This window comes from Penicillium griseofulvum, assembly GCF_001561935.1.
Source record: "Penicillium griseofulvum strain PG3 chromosome Unknown contig_91, whole genome shotgun sequence".
NCBI lineage: Eukaryota > Fungi > Ascomycota > Eurotiomycetes > Eurotiales > Aspergillaceae > Penicillium > Penicillium griseofulvum.
In genome coordinates this window covers 723,048-737,194 of record NW_024467450.1, presented here as the reverse complement: position 1 = coordinate 737,194, position 14,147 = coordinate 723,048, and the positions used below count along the sequence as shown (strand labels likewise).

Sequence of the window (14,147 nt, the reverse complement as noted above, 5' to 3'; positions counted from 1 at the left end):
TTCATTCAACATCTTACAGGACTCTCTCACCTCTGAGAATGAGCCGAAAGCTCGCCCCCGAAGCCAATCGGTATGTGAGAATACTTTTTCCATGCCCCTCCCCCGATGCTCGGCACAAGGACCATTTCACCATCAAATGCTTGATTGCTGGGTCTAGGAGAATCTCCGGCATTTTGAAGTGACTAGCGCTAACCTCTTTTTCTCTCCTCTGGTAGGATTCTCTTCGTCAAGAACCTCAAGTATGTACCTGAATTTCGCCGCTTTGCCCCGGCTAGCTTTCCCGGCGGATCAGCCCTGCAACTCGTCATTTACAATCGCGATCAAATCGCTAACATCTTATTCAACAGCTACAACGTAACAGCTGAGCAACTGTTCGACTTGTTTGGGAAATTCGGCCCCATTCGGTAAATAATCACCCGTGGTCTCGTGTCAGAACTGATCTAATTCTATTTCATTTACAGGCAAATTCGCCAGGGTATCGCCAATACCTCCAAAGGAACCGCATTTGTTGTCTACGAAGACGTTCACGACGCCAAGCAGGCATGCGATAAGCTCAATGGTTTCAACTTCCAGAACAGATACTTGGTCGGTACGTATCGCATATGGATCAAATGAGCATCGGGACTATTTGAAGATGACTAACTTCGGGTGTTATAGTCTTGTATCATCAGCCAGAGAAGATGGTCCGTACGAAAGAGGACATTACGGAAAGGCAGGAGAATTTAGAACGGCTCAAACAGCAACACGGGATAGAATGATGTGACGAATTCTTTTTCTCTTCCCTCTGCAAGCATTTAGCTGCGCGTGGTATTGCAACGGCTCTACTATTCAATCGCGGTTTGGTTGAGGGGTTTCCGGCGTTTTTATTCCCTGGGTTTTTTTTTTCTTTATTTCAGAGGGTTTGATGGTGGGCGAGGCTGGTTCTGGTCGTCATATATTGACTCAGGAATGATCGTGTGTGCAACACGCCGGCGAGATCTGATTTCTTATGCTTATTCTATTTAACCATTACTATTATTACTCTCTTCGTCAATTCGACCCTCCACTTTGCTTCAACATTCTCTGTGCTGTGACTAGATGCTAGGTGCAAGGTTCTTGTGAAAGCCACACTCCTGAAAATGACTAACGAGTTGAGTCTTGAGCTGTATCGAGCTTTGTGTCATCTGAATCTTCAATATCAAGCTAAAACCGGGGTCTATCTACATACGTAAGGCTGGCGTATGGGCACTGATCAGTACCCACTCTTCTGCAGCTGGGGAATTTTAAGCTTGGCATATATTCAGATAACAAAATATGTCAAGATCAAGATCAAGACAAGCAAAATAGTATCATGCCAAGACCAAGACCCTTAAAATAGTGCTGTGCCATCAAAAACCTTGGAAGGGAAATGCTATCTTGTCGATCCCGCTGCGGGGACTCTGACACCGCCTAGGACCGCAAGTGGAAACTCCCTTTATCCTTATTCTTTTTCCTTTAGATAACTTCAGGGCTTCTTTTACCTACCCATAAAAAGAACTACATTTTACAAATTTAGACTTGTTTCTACTTATCCATTCACCCGCTTCATTGCCACTCATTTCGATGTCACGCGTATGACGTCCGGCTCAGCCGTCTCCGCCTTTGACCAACCCTCCTAGGTTCACTGTTACTATCTGGTTTCCAGCGTATGTCGCGTTTCACCTGAGCTTTCTAGCTATCTTACTGGTTTTACCAGACTAAGAAACGATGGGCGACACGACTGGTTCGTTGGTTTCGATGGCCACGACCACGCTTATTGCTGCTAGCAGCACCCTGGTCATTCCAACACCTTCCGGTGCACTATACTATCATGCAGCAAATTCTTCAAGCCCAGGGCAGGATCCAAATGATGAAGGAGGAGAATGCAAGCTGCTTGGTCCATTCTCCGTGTTTGTTCAGGTTGCTCTTGGCGGCCTCGCATTATTATCTCTAGTCTTTAAGAGATGGAGAGAACGACCACAGCGCCCGGTGAAGGTCTGGGCCTTTGATGTCTCAAAACAAGTCTTTGGATCGGTGATGCTTCATATGCTAAATCTGGTCATGTCGATGTTTTCTGCGGGCCAACTGGAGATTCGAAACTCATACAAGCCGAACCCATGCTCATTCTACATACTAAACCTAGGAATCGATGTGCGTTGCCCCTGATCTTGCTTTGATCTCTTTTGAAGATCTGCTAGCTAACTAATGGAACAGACTACTCTCGGTATCCCCATCCTAATCCTCCTTCTCCGTGTGCTCAATCATTTGGCATCCTACACACCTCTTGCGAACCCCCCAGAATCGATAGAGTCGGGAAATTATGGCCAGCCCCCGCGAGTCACATGGTGGCTCAAGCAGGCCATAGTTTATTTCATGGGATTGCTCGGCATGAAGATATGTGTCTTCTTCCTTATCCAGCTCTTACCTTTCATTGTCAAAATCGGCGACTGGGCTCTAAGATGGACAGAAGGCAACACTGCTGTCCAGATCTTCTTCGTCATGCTTCTTTTCCCAGTCATCATGAACGCGATGCAGTATTATATTATCGACATATTCATCAAGAAACCAGTCTCGCAGTACACGGTGGATGACACTATTGGGGATGCTACCATGGATGACGATGCTGACCGTCGGGAGGCTCTTCTTGCCGGTCTGGATGAGTCATATTCCACGGATTGTGATGATGAAGAGCCTGGGAAATCCCCGGGAACCACCTCCCAGCCGAAGGCTACTGCAGACGCTCTTGCCCTCGAAGAATCCGAGCATTTACTTCCCGAGGATCACAATCCTGTTCCTCCGTATGAACCTCCGAGCTCAAGTAGCAGTGGTGATGACTCTAACCCGAAGGCTAGTTCAACACATCATTGAATGCTTTTTATGTTCGGGTTTCGGAAATTTCATATTTGCTTTGCTGCGGTGTTACTAGTGATCCTTAACGTGACGTGTATACGATTATCTCGCTCTTACATATTAACATGCTTGTTACCATTTCCCCTGATACCTATTCTGCACATGTACAGGTTGTGCAGAATAACTGTTAGTTGCATTACTCGTCGAACCATTCAATAAAGTCATAATCAACCAACTATTGAGGCATCCTCTCTAGCGTAATTGAACCAACTAATGTCTTATTTTGTCTGCTTCTCCATCTCCTCCTAATATTTCCTACCGCTTTTTCCATGGACAAGGAAGAAAACTTTGGTTCTAATTATGGCTCTTTTCCCTCCAACTACATATGTACATCCATCAACACCCGGAAGATGTCGAATTGGTTATCAAACCTTATTTGGACTGCTTTTGATAAATCGAGCCGTGTCGCCTTAATTATGAGGCAGCAGTATATGCCGCCTTTTACACCGCCCTGCTCTGCCGATTCTGGAAAAATCAAAGAAGAAAAATATTCAAGCTCCGCCTAAGGAACATTCGCAGCCTAACATTGCATTATTGCATTCAAGTTTCAATTCGGTGACCGAGTCTGCAAGCAGCTGTGCTTGATTGGCAGATATTCCCACACCAACCACCATGCCTAACGTAGGGCTCAAGAAAAAGTCCAAGCGGACGACCGCCCGGTCTCCGTTCGAGAACACTACGGCCAATCTCCGCCCGGTGGACTCAGATATCGAAATGGACGACGAAACTAGCTCCGATGAGGATGATGTCCCCGAGAAAGACGAGGCGGAGAAGAAGCTAGAGCGTATGCTTTTTGGCGACGATGAGGGGTTTATGGGCGCATTGAAGGACCAGCAGGCTCGCGAGGCCGGTATGGCTCTTACTCTTCACAGTGATGATGAGAGCAATGATGGCGAAGACCAAGAGGAAGGCGAGGGCCAGGATTTGGCCGCTCTAGCCGATTCAGACGTATGCGGCCCCCATTTGTTCACAGGTCTCCGGCTTTCGATCTAACAATTCTGCTTCCATCTAGCTTTTCTTCCTTGACTCCGGCGCACCCCCCACCACTGATTTCATCCCATCGCCGGAAACCCCGTCGGACGTCGAGGACGAAGAAGAGGACGAGCCCGCAGTATGGTACGACAGTGACGACGAGCGTCTCGCCGTGTCGCTAGCAAGCCAAGCTAGACTGCGCAAACTGCGCAACACCGAAGCGGAAGATGTAGTCAGCGGCAAAGAATATGTCCGACGACTGCGCAGACAGTTCACGCGATTGCACCCGACACCAGAGTGGGCCACGCCTGATATCAAGCGCCGCAAGACGGACTCGGACTCCGGCGCAGAAAGCGAGGAGATCGACTCGGATGAAGAGAACGAGAACCTCGCCATGCAACCACTAGCCAAGCTCCTCCAAAATGCTTCCGACCTGACGCGCATAGAAGACAACGCGCGCTCCGGTGGCAAGCGCAAGCTGCGCCAGGAAGTCATCGACATCCAGAGACTGAAGGACATTGGCAAATCCCAGCCTTCCTCCGTCGACTCCCTCAGCTTCCACCCGCACTACCCGCTCCTGCTCTCCTCCGGACCTGCCTCCACCCTTTTCCTGCACCACATCTCTCCCTCCGCGCCCGCACCCAACCCTCTCCTCACTTCCCTGCACATCAAGCGCACACCAATCCACACGTCCGCCTTCGCCGCACCCACAGGCAACAAGATCTTCGCCTCGGGCCGCAGGCGCTACTTCCACATTTGGGACCTGGATACCGGAAAAGTCGACAAAGTCAACGGCTCCTCCGATCGCAAGGAAGAACAAAAGTCCATGGAGCGCTTCAAGCTCTCGCCATGCGGCCGCTTCGTCGGCCTAGTCGGCACATCCCGCAAGGGCGGCGGTCTGATCAATATCCTGGACGCCAACACTGCGCAGTGGATCGCACAAGTGCGCGTTGACGGCCGCGGCGGTGTCGCCGACTTCGCCTGGTGGTCTGACGGCGAGGGTATGACAGTCGTGTCGAAGAATGGTGAGGTGTCCGAGTGGGATGGACGTGTACGCCGTGTTGTGGCGCGCTGGGTTGATGCCGGTGCTGTCGGCACGACTGTTCTCAGTCTTGGTGGTCGCTCGGGCCGGACACAGCTTGGCGGTGATCGCTGGGTTGCGATTGGTTCTTCGAGTGGTATTGTCAACGTTTATGATCGTCGCGAATGGGCGGCTGCGTATGCGAATGCTTCGGCTGCTGAGAAGGAGTCCCCAGCTCAGTCTGGTATCCCGCGGAACCCTGACCCTGTGCGTGTGCTCGATCAGCTTACTACACCCATTAGCCATTTGGTCTTTGCGCCTGATGGGCAGATGATGGTTATGGCTAGTCGGTGGAAGCGTGATGCTTTGCGTCTTGGTATGTTTTCTGGCTCCTTTGTCTTTTGTTTCTCTGCTAACCGAGTTTCTTATAGTTCACCTTCCCACTTGCACGGTATACCGTAACTGGCCTACTTCCAACACGCCATTGGGTCGCATTTCCTCGGTGGCTATCTCACCAAACTCGGAGCAGTTGGCTGTTGGTAATGAGCAAGGTGGTATCAGACTCTGGGAGATTCGGGGATAGACGTCCGATACTAAATAAAATATTTATGTTTTCTTGTCATATATTTTCTACCATGGGGGCGCATGCTTTTATCTTGTACAGTCTCAGCCTTAAAAATCAATATGGCCATTCTATTTTATCCCCTCGCAGTCTTAAACCCAAGGTGGTCTCTTGGTATATAGTTAGGGCTGAATTCTAGGATATTAGGCACTTCTTTGGCCTGGATAACAATCCTCATAGATCTAAAGCATGCACTGACTCATTATACGCCAGTAGATTAGAGAAAGCAAAGGCACCGCAAGGCTTAACCAGATATACACACAATGGTACTTTCATAGCAGGCCAATCGTTTTTTTGGGATTGTTGGTAGCTTTCTATCAAATAAAAACAAGCACGCAAAACACCCAGGATCCGAAAGCAAAGAGTAGGGTTGGAATAAAAGCCAGTAAATACACCATAGCACATGCAAGTCGTGTAAAAAATGAAGGGTCATGGTCTCATTCGGAAGAGTTCTATACTGTTGGCCTTGTTAAGATTTTCAGGAACAAAGGGGTATCTGGGAGAAAACATAAAAGCATAGAAGCAAAAGAAAATATGTTAGCAAGAGTCATCTCCGGAGTGCTTTGCTAAATTTAGGCTGGGTATAAATGGGTGGACTTTCGAGAAGATCCTGATCATAAAGGCGGGAGGGCAGATAATTCATAGCCGTTCCAGATAGGCGAAAGTTGAGGGATTGAAAGGATCCCCAAGAAAAGCTACTCTTTCGGTCCATTCGAACCCCATCTCTGAGGTCGCTTCCCTTGCTCGACATAGTTCTTGATGACGCAGGGAGCACGATTGGGGCCCTGACACACCTTGCGGCGGTTGAGATGTTTGAATTTTGGGCCAAGGGGTCCATTCACGAAGTGGTACTGGCCTGCAAACCGATACTGACGAGAGTCACCTAGTGGGTAGAATTTGTCACCCCAATGGCCTCGGTAATGGAACCATTCTGTTGGGGCAGAGGGGCTGAAGGTGGACGCCCGTAGATTCTCGCTGGCGAAATCATAGGTGTAGGCCTGAGAGTTGAGAAGGGGATCCCATAGTGGACCGCGGTCAGTTACGTCGTGAAGCAGTCCCCAGGGGAGGATGTACTCGTGCACTCCGGTCGTGGCGTACATGGCATGGCTGCCCTCAGCAGAGTAGATGACGGGCTGGCAGGGTAAAGTTAGTGAAATAACCCACATTCGCTGTCTGCTTTGTTTAGAACTCACGCGTTGTCCGATTTTCTCAACAGCTTCATAACTGTAAGCCTCTCCGCCCTGGTGGGCGCTGAAGAAGAGTGCTTTGGGTTTGCCATTGTGGAATCGAACAAGACAATGCTCCCAGTCACCGACATGGTTACCAAACCGCACGTTCACCACACTGTTACCGAGGTTGAAGCTGTAAAAGTAGAACCAAAATGCATCGACAATTCCATTGCCTTTGTCCATCACCACCAGGATTGCAGGCGCATCGCTTCGACCCCCGGTACCATCCTCGTAGATTTCCTCTCCGCCGTAGCGTTTGCGGATCTCCTCTTTGAGTATTTGCTGAGCTTGAAAATGTTCATCGATGTTGGATTCGTGTACAGCGGCAGCCTCTTGTTGCACGTGAAAATCATACCACTTGGCACGATCTTCCTCCGTGTCACCGGGAATATCACCATCGACTCGACCATCCCAATCAGCCCAGGATTCTTCTTCATTGTTCCCATCCGTTTGCGGGATATTACTATCGCCCTCCAACCATGGTGGACGCGTCTGTACATCATCATTGCTCGTCAAGAAAACGTGCCTGCCCCTTTCCCACTTGTTCAACTCATCCAGATCGGCCAGCGTCGGATGGTCCCATTGGGCTTGAATCGGAGTGTAATTTAGGGTCGGCGTAGTATGATGCAGGTGCTCTGCGATATCCCCAGGCCAGAATTGCTCGCCAGAATAAAGGTGAACGAGTGGGGCATAGTGGAAAACGTAGTCCGGGATCTCCCGCCGAGCCCGCTCTTCGGCATCCCATTCGGCCTCACTAGCCCCGCTAAGCCACCAAGACCGCCATGCCTCTGGCTCAGCATCTTGCGCATTTACCCACTCCGCTGGATCGCGTTGTCCGAATTTGCCGTGTACGGTTTGTAAATGGGCTGCACCACATATGCTGAGCCATCGGCAGGATTTGCGGTCGAACCACGAGCGCGAGCTCGCAATCCAGCTCCGCTCCTCCCGGTCCTCCGCAGACCAGACAAAAGCAGCCGGTCGAAGTACGTGGATTATGCTGTTGATGGATACATAAGCGATCAGGGTCGAGAGCACGGCAATGGTTGCCTTGGCCTTTCGGGTCATCTGCTGGAGCGAGTCGACATAGACTGTCAAGGCCGAAGACCTATGTGGGGTATGTTCATAGACTGTGGTTTCGGGAATTGTAGTCAAGGCTAAGGGTTCAATGCAGTGGGAGTCAGGTGGTAGGGCTGCAGCGGTCGGGCATTCCCCAGGAACTATGGTGGGACGAGAGATAACGAGAGTTGAGACAAGAAGGGTGCACAACAGGACCGCGGGGTTGCCTATATAAAAATATATAGTCCTTTGTTAGCCCGGCTTTCCGAGTCTAGTTGGGGAATATATCCCGATTGATAATTCCAAGAAAAAGAGAACAAGAAAAGTAAAAAAGAAAGACAGAGCAAGAATGGTTCAATATCTCGAACTAGTCAGACCGGGAGCGTGCGGAATGCATAGAAATCATAGCCAAGCCGGATGCCATACACCGAATGCATAGTATCCGTCTAGAGCCGAATCGGAAGAGACGGGAACTTACGAAGGGATGATCCCATTGTCTAGGTTCAAGTTGTTCTGCTAAAGAGATGTGAGATTTTTTTTTCATAAGGCTGAAGGAACAGGTCTGGGCACAACTCTACTTCCAATGGTTCTAGACAAGGTTGTACAATATACGGATGTACGTAGTTCATTGTACTTGTAGAGGAAATAGTCAATTGACTACTGAATGACCCCTCCATCTGAAACATTTTTTTAAAAAATAAGCACATCTTTATGTCTTATTTGCCACCAGGTCCCATTGGTTTGTTGATTATATCCCGATCTGGAAAGAGAGGGGAACCATGCAGGACCCATAGCTTCACCGCTTGCAGAAGGCTTACTCAGCTTTATCTTATCTTGGCTTTTCTAGATCTTCCGCCTTGCTTGAATTCATCATGGATACAATGGTTGACTCGGAATCCGATGGAGAATATGAATATGAATATGGAACAGAGACTGAGGTGAGTATATTGATCTTGTCTTCTCTCAATGCTACTAATCCATGGATAGACCTTTTATCTCAACCTGGACCTGACCGCCCACCATGGCCCAGTGCGCCCTCCGCGCCGTCGCCCAAATGAAGCAGAATCTTTGGAAAATACACAGAACCCGCCAGAGGAAATGAGCCATGGATTCCCAAGTGAAGCTTATCATCCGATTGAGAGCGCCGAGACAAGCAGCCTCCCCAACGAACGAATCCAAATTCTCGACCTCCATACGACCAATCCAATCATCTCATACTACAACCAAATGTTCAGTTGCTCCTGGGCTGATCAAATTGGCACTGAGCTAGTTTTTGCTAGCCCGGACACAGAATCTGGCCCGGACAACCCTTTCCCTCAACCGCTACACCGTGGAGCTTCCTACGAGCTTGTGGCCGCCAATAGTGTGAAGATCCTCGGTCGGAAGGCACAGCTCGCCCCCAACGCTGGGCCAGGACCAGCCCAAGGCTTTACCGAAGGTCCTACGCCAGAGTCCGCATCTCAGGACGCTGACCCCCTCGATGTCCCCCGTCGTCCCACAGGCCCGTCTCACCAGGCGCAGTTCCTCCACAGGCTGCAGCAGATCAAAAATGCCAAGGGAGAGACCGATACTGTTCGCTTGGTTATGAGTACCCGTCGTCAGGTGAATATGGCGGACAGACAGCAGGGCTGGGCCCGTACTGAGGCGCAGCTCGCTGAAATCGAGCGGCTGAATGAACGTGCTTCGAGAGGGGACTTGGAAGCAAAGGCAACCCTTGATCTGCTGATTCAAGAGCTCAACCAAGAGCTCAACCCTGATGAGGCAGAGGAAGAGGCAGATGCAGAGTCTGATTCAGAATTGGAGTTAACGTCTGATAGCGATGATCTTACTTCATGAATGTGCAGATTGATAGTGTGCTGACATGGACAGAAACCGGGTCTAGACCCCGTGTCTTTGAGTCAAGCATCGCCTGAACAAGCTGCTGGGGGTCGGGATCCCACTGAATCTCCGTTATAGCCTCTTCACTCTTAACTACGTAGCCGAGTCTGTCACGTGAAAGTGTGCTGGGAGCAGGGAACCGAGGAGTAGCACTGACGAGGAAATATTGATACCCTTGCTGGAAGCAAACAGGCTACTATTGTGATGGAGAAACAAGGATGATTTTCGCTTTCTATGATACTGGGATACTGGAGAGAAGAATGGCATCACTACCCAGAACAATCATCCCAACAAAGCAATCACCGGGAATGACATGCCCCACCCAACTCGAACAGCTCATCGATGGTACCATCTTAGCCGGATTACTGTCCAGGCGGATCAAGAGGGTAACGTCACCTCCAAAGTCAGGAATGACATCCTTGTTTTCGTTGAAAAATCACCGATTATGCGAACCAATAAATGTGTACAACATACCAACTACAACATAGATTGCCTTTCCAACCAATTGTATGCTGTAGATAGTGTTCCCTCTTTCGGCACCTAGAACGTCTGCATAGAGTACAGAGCAGGCTGTGCGACCCCATCTGCTCCCGCAATGCGTGACGGGCGACGTCGCGATCGGCGGATCCTCGAATGCAGTAATCAGATGCATTGCTCGCGTCGGAATACAAATTCTTAGCTGGCACCATGTAGTTGGTACTTCGTATTCCCAACGCACGAAAGTAATATTTCAGCTACTATGCTGGCACTCATTCTGTGAGTCACAGTTACCCCGTCTCTCTAGCTTCCCGAGGTCGAGTGCAAATGCCAGATTACGTGTATAGTTGTAGTTTTGAATTCCTTGAAGGTAGCACAATATAATGACTGTCTACTATATACCGGGCCATAAGCATAACAAAGGTGTCGACTATCACTACCAAGGTCACACAGCATGATATAAATAAAACATCAAATTTTGATTTCTGATTTGAAAGCCCAGGGAAATATCAAAATTAGAAACACCAATTCCCCAGACTTTTGAAGGCGCCCCAGCACCCAAAACCAGTAGATAATAAATGTCCGCGCCGCCATGCAACACGCTAAATCCAACAGGCGACACGCAAAGACAAAAGACTGAAACAACAAGACATAAGGCTAACGAGCATCGCGGATATCAAGTCAGGGAGAATAGTAAAAAAAAAAGAGAACAGCGGACAAAATGGGCGAATTCGCCTCCCATATGTCCATGTGCGCAAGACCATTATCAGGAAATATTGGATGATGGTACAATAATTTGACAAGCGCAAGAAGAAGACGTATTAGGTTGAATCACTCCAGGCTCAAGCTGGGGATGTTATTGTAGCAAGCTTTGCCCTTGGCGTAGGAGACGGGGGATGGTGGAGGCGCGGGAGGCATGCCATCGATGAGGATTGAGCGGGTCTTTTCTGCCTTTTGGGTTGAGGCTGTCATGGCGCGGGAGAGGTCCTGCGACATGGAATAGGAGGGAGGCATGACGGGGGTTGCGGTTTTGGTTGCGACAGTAGCCATTGTTTTGGATTTGGATTTGGAGATGTAGAGGTTGAAAGAGTAGATTGAAGCTTTTTAAGATTGAAGAATCAAGTTGTTGCTTGGGGTTTTATATGGAAAGTATGCAGTTGATCGGCAACCTCGGCCTGGGAGCTGATGATGTTGTATTGAGCTGGATTCACAAGATTGACTGTTAGCTATTTGTGCAGAATGCTTGTGCTTTGTACTTGAATTTGGCATATGCTCCGTATAGATAGAGCTTGTGGCTCCGAAGTTGCCCGAAACCCCGGTTTCGGTGGATCGGATCGGAGTGATGTGATGTGGGTAGTGGCGGAAGTTATACTTACAAGGATCAAAGGAAGTTGGATCGGGTATTTCCGAGTAAGTGTAGGGAGGCAAGTGATGAGATAATAGTGATGGTGAAGAGGCTCAATTAACTTGATTATTGCAGTACTAGAATTGTAATAGTATTGCGGTAGTAAACTTGATCAGAGCGAATGACGATGGCAAAACTCTTGATAGTGAAGTATGTGAAGATAATAGTATAGGTGAACAGAACTAGAAAAAAAGAGTGAAACGATTTCAGGGTCAACGGGTGGTTTATATTTATTTTTTGTCCAAAAATAATAATCTAAAAAAAAGAGATGAGACACCTAAAACAAATTATAAAATAAAAATAAAATAAAATAAAAGTGTGGAGGAGTACATTCCCTGGGGAAGCATCCAAGTACCAAGTACATACCTGGCCAGACCTAATGCTTACTCCCTAGAGATCTGCCCGCCAAGCCTAATCGCCTCATTCTAAACAGCCCAATAACCCAGTTATCGAGGTAGGGATGGAGACATTCCCCATCGGAACAGCGGGAGCCCAACCCCGAAAACCAGTCGGGGAGAAAAAACAAACAAAGATGGAGCCTGACGCGTTAGTGTGTGGGGGAGATGCCCAGGGGGTGATATTCGATGAATCAATATGTTGACATTATTTGCCACAATAGCTAGCTTAGGGGCGGGAACAGCAGGGGAATAGCTAAAGCCGATCAAACCGGTTGAATCGGCACTTAATGAATTAATTAGGTTTTCTATGATTCTACGCCTTCTAGCGTGCTTCCCGGAAGAAACTCACAGGACCTCGGCATAAGAGCGGATACGGCGATCCTTTCGAGAACACAAGGGCTAGCTATTCTATGTAAGGACCCATTTCTGGGTAGGATATCGGAGGGCGACAGGAATTGGAGCTCTTCATCCAATATACTCTTTTGGGAAATGTATCATCCCGGCTTCGGATATTAGGAGTCTTTCAAGGTTACCTACTCCTGTACCCCATTAACATTTTCACCGTTTATTGAACTAAAATCAGGAATTATTATTTTGAGCTCACCGAGTTCCGAGGTGCATGGTTAATTCGGACGATCTTCTAAAAATTGAGACAAAATTGCCTAAAAGACCCTTTGGGTTGAGGATATTACAAAGGGACGGCTAAAGGGCGAAGCCACCTATAGTATAACTCCACAAATCCCAACGCCAGGATGAATATATTGCACAACGCCACAAATCAGCCTGTAAACGTACTCCGTACGGAGTAGTTCTGGAGCTTCGCTTAAATTCAAAAGGAGAGTGGATTGCACCAGGGGCCGAAACAGTCTGGGGCGCATATCAAATCCTTTGTTTGAGATACGTCTCCATCGTATACGGGCTAAATGCTACGGGCTAGATGCCACAGGGTTTATGGACGATGTGTCCGAAGCAGGGATATGATTCATGATCCGGGGTTAGCTTTTTCTCAATTACGATCCACGCTCACCTCCTTGATAAATTCAGGGGGCACAAAAACGTTGAGTTACAAAAGTACCAAACTCTCCTTGACCGTTCGACAACGGCGTTGATCGACCTCCGAATAGGGAACTCCACAATTCTTCTCCCCCAGATTCAAGGGGTCATCGCGATTCTACTATTTTCAATATGCAATGCACCCCACTCCTCTGCCACATACGTACGCACCATGTATCATTATCTGGGGGAAAGGGGGAAAAAGTGCTACTCTAAATTCTCTAGAATGTCCATTCCATTGATTTCCTGGGTGTCGGGTCTCCGACGGGGGTTCAGGGCGCATTTCCGGGGAATTTTGGACCCCCTTTCGATCGCGGACGCATTTCCACGTAGTATCTACCTATAATAGGAACACTACTACCCTAGGGAGTATCATATTGCGGTATCAGTAATGGTCTGTGCTATGTCCACTGTACTTGCATACTCTGGTGCACTATGTACCTCGTGAAACGGTTGTAGATAACATTCTTCTCGTGAACACGTAAGATATACTCTCGGCGTGGTGACCTGTCCTCTTCACCGCTCGTTTTTAAAGATAGAAGATAAAGATAGGTCAATGAAGGGAAGTGATGAGTTGGCTGCCCAGTGTGTTAGATAACACCATTCTCTACATTTGTGGCGCTAACTGTGGGATGGATTCGTCAGGTACAAGATGTACAACACATCCTATGCTGCTATGCATGATGAGAAACTGACGTGATCATGGGCTGATAGCTATCTGGACTACTTGAACATACATAAGGCCAATGTTGATCTACCCAACACGTCAGGTCAACTCGTCTGCCTTATCGACAGATAGGATATCCTTGTAGGTGCCAGACTTCTAAGGTTTGTGATAGGGGAGGACCTCAGGAGCACTCTTGGGCATACCGACAATAAGTATCTTGGTGTACACCCCTACCAGCCAAGAATAAGGCGAACGCAGGGGATAGGTACTTTGATCGGAGAAGATCGAGGCCAGATAATCGATTCGCCCTGGCGAAAAGGGTGCCCGATCTACAGATTTGCCCTGACAAATATCGGGTTTGAGATCACGATCTATCTTGGCCCTTGCACGTCTTTGAGGATCTATATCTAATTATAACATCCCTTGGGCTCTTCAAGATCTTTTCAGGAACGAGAGACCTAC

General features: G+C 48.5%; 6 protein-coding genes across 6 annotated transcripts; 4 read left to right on the top strand and 2 right to left on the bottom strand.

Moving 5' to 3' along the window:
• Window positions 1–38: 38 nt before the first annotated feature.
• Window positions 39–758, top strand: PGRI_065870 (putative pre-mRNA branch site protein p14; the record flags this gene model as incomplete). Its single annotated transcript, XM_040794301.1, has 4 exons — window positions 39–70; window positions 216–404; window positions 462–589; window positions 658–758. 4 exons carry the CDS (start codon window positions 39–41, stop codon window positions 756–758), a joined length of 450 nt encoding a protein of 149 aa, XP_040649551.1.
• A 967-nt stretch (window positions 759–1,725) lies between these two features.
• PGRI_065860 (STIMATE family protein) lies at window positions 1,726–2,865 on the top strand (the record flags this gene model as incomplete). Its single annotated transcript, XM_040794300.1, has 2 exons — window positions 1,726–2,148; window positions 2,212–2,865. The coding sequence occupies 2 exons, from the start codon at window positions 1,726–1,728 to the stop codon at window positions 2,863–2,865; spliced, it is 1,077 nt and encodes a 358-aa protein (XP_040649550.1).
• A 654-nt stretch (window positions 2,866–3,519) lies between these two features.
• PGRI_065850 (WD40 repeat domain-containing protein) lies at window positions 3,520–5,483 on the top strand (the record flags this gene model as incomplete). The annotated part of the gene is made up of 3 exons (XM_040794299.1): window positions 3,520–3,855; window positions 3,920–5,276; window positions 5,332–5,483. The coding sequence occupies 3 exons, from the start codon at window positions 3,520–3,522 to the stop codon at window positions 5,481–5,483; spliced, it is 1,845 nt and encodes a 614-aa protein (XP_040649549.1).
• A 734-nt stretch (window positions 5,484–6,217) lies between these two features.
• PGRI_065840 (uncharacterized protein) lies at window positions 6,218–7,816 on the bottom strand (the record flags this gene model as incomplete). The annotated part of the gene is made up of 2 exons (XM_040794298.1): window positions 6,218–6,655; window positions 6,716–7,816. 2 exons carry the CDS (start codon window positions 7,814–7,816, stop codon window positions 6,218–6,220), a joined length of 1,539 nt encoding a protein of 512 aa, XP_040649548.1.
• Window positions 7,817–8,679: 863 nt separating this feature from the next.
• PGRI_065830 (TFIIIC subunit 6 family protein) lies at window positions 8,680–9,643 on the top strand (the record flags this gene model as incomplete). Its single annotated transcript, XM_040794297.1, has 2 exons — window positions 8,680–8,745; window positions 8,795–9,643. The coding sequence occupies 2 exons, from the start codon at window positions 8,680–8,682 to the stop codon at window positions 9,641–9,643; spliced, it is 915 nt and encodes a 304-aa protein (XP_040649547.1).
• Window positions 9,644–10,993: 1,350 nt separating this feature from the next.
• PGRI_065820 (uncharacterized protein) lies at window positions 10,994–11,212 on the bottom strand (the record flags this gene model as incomplete). The annotated part of the gene is made up of 1 exon (XM_040794296.1): window positions 10,994–11,212. The coding sequence occupies one exon, from the start codon at window positions 11,210–11,212 to the stop codon at window positions 10,994–10,996; it is 219 nt and encodes a 72-aa protein (XP_040649546.1).
• Between the last annotated feature and the right edge of the window lie 2,935 nt (window positions 11,213–14,147).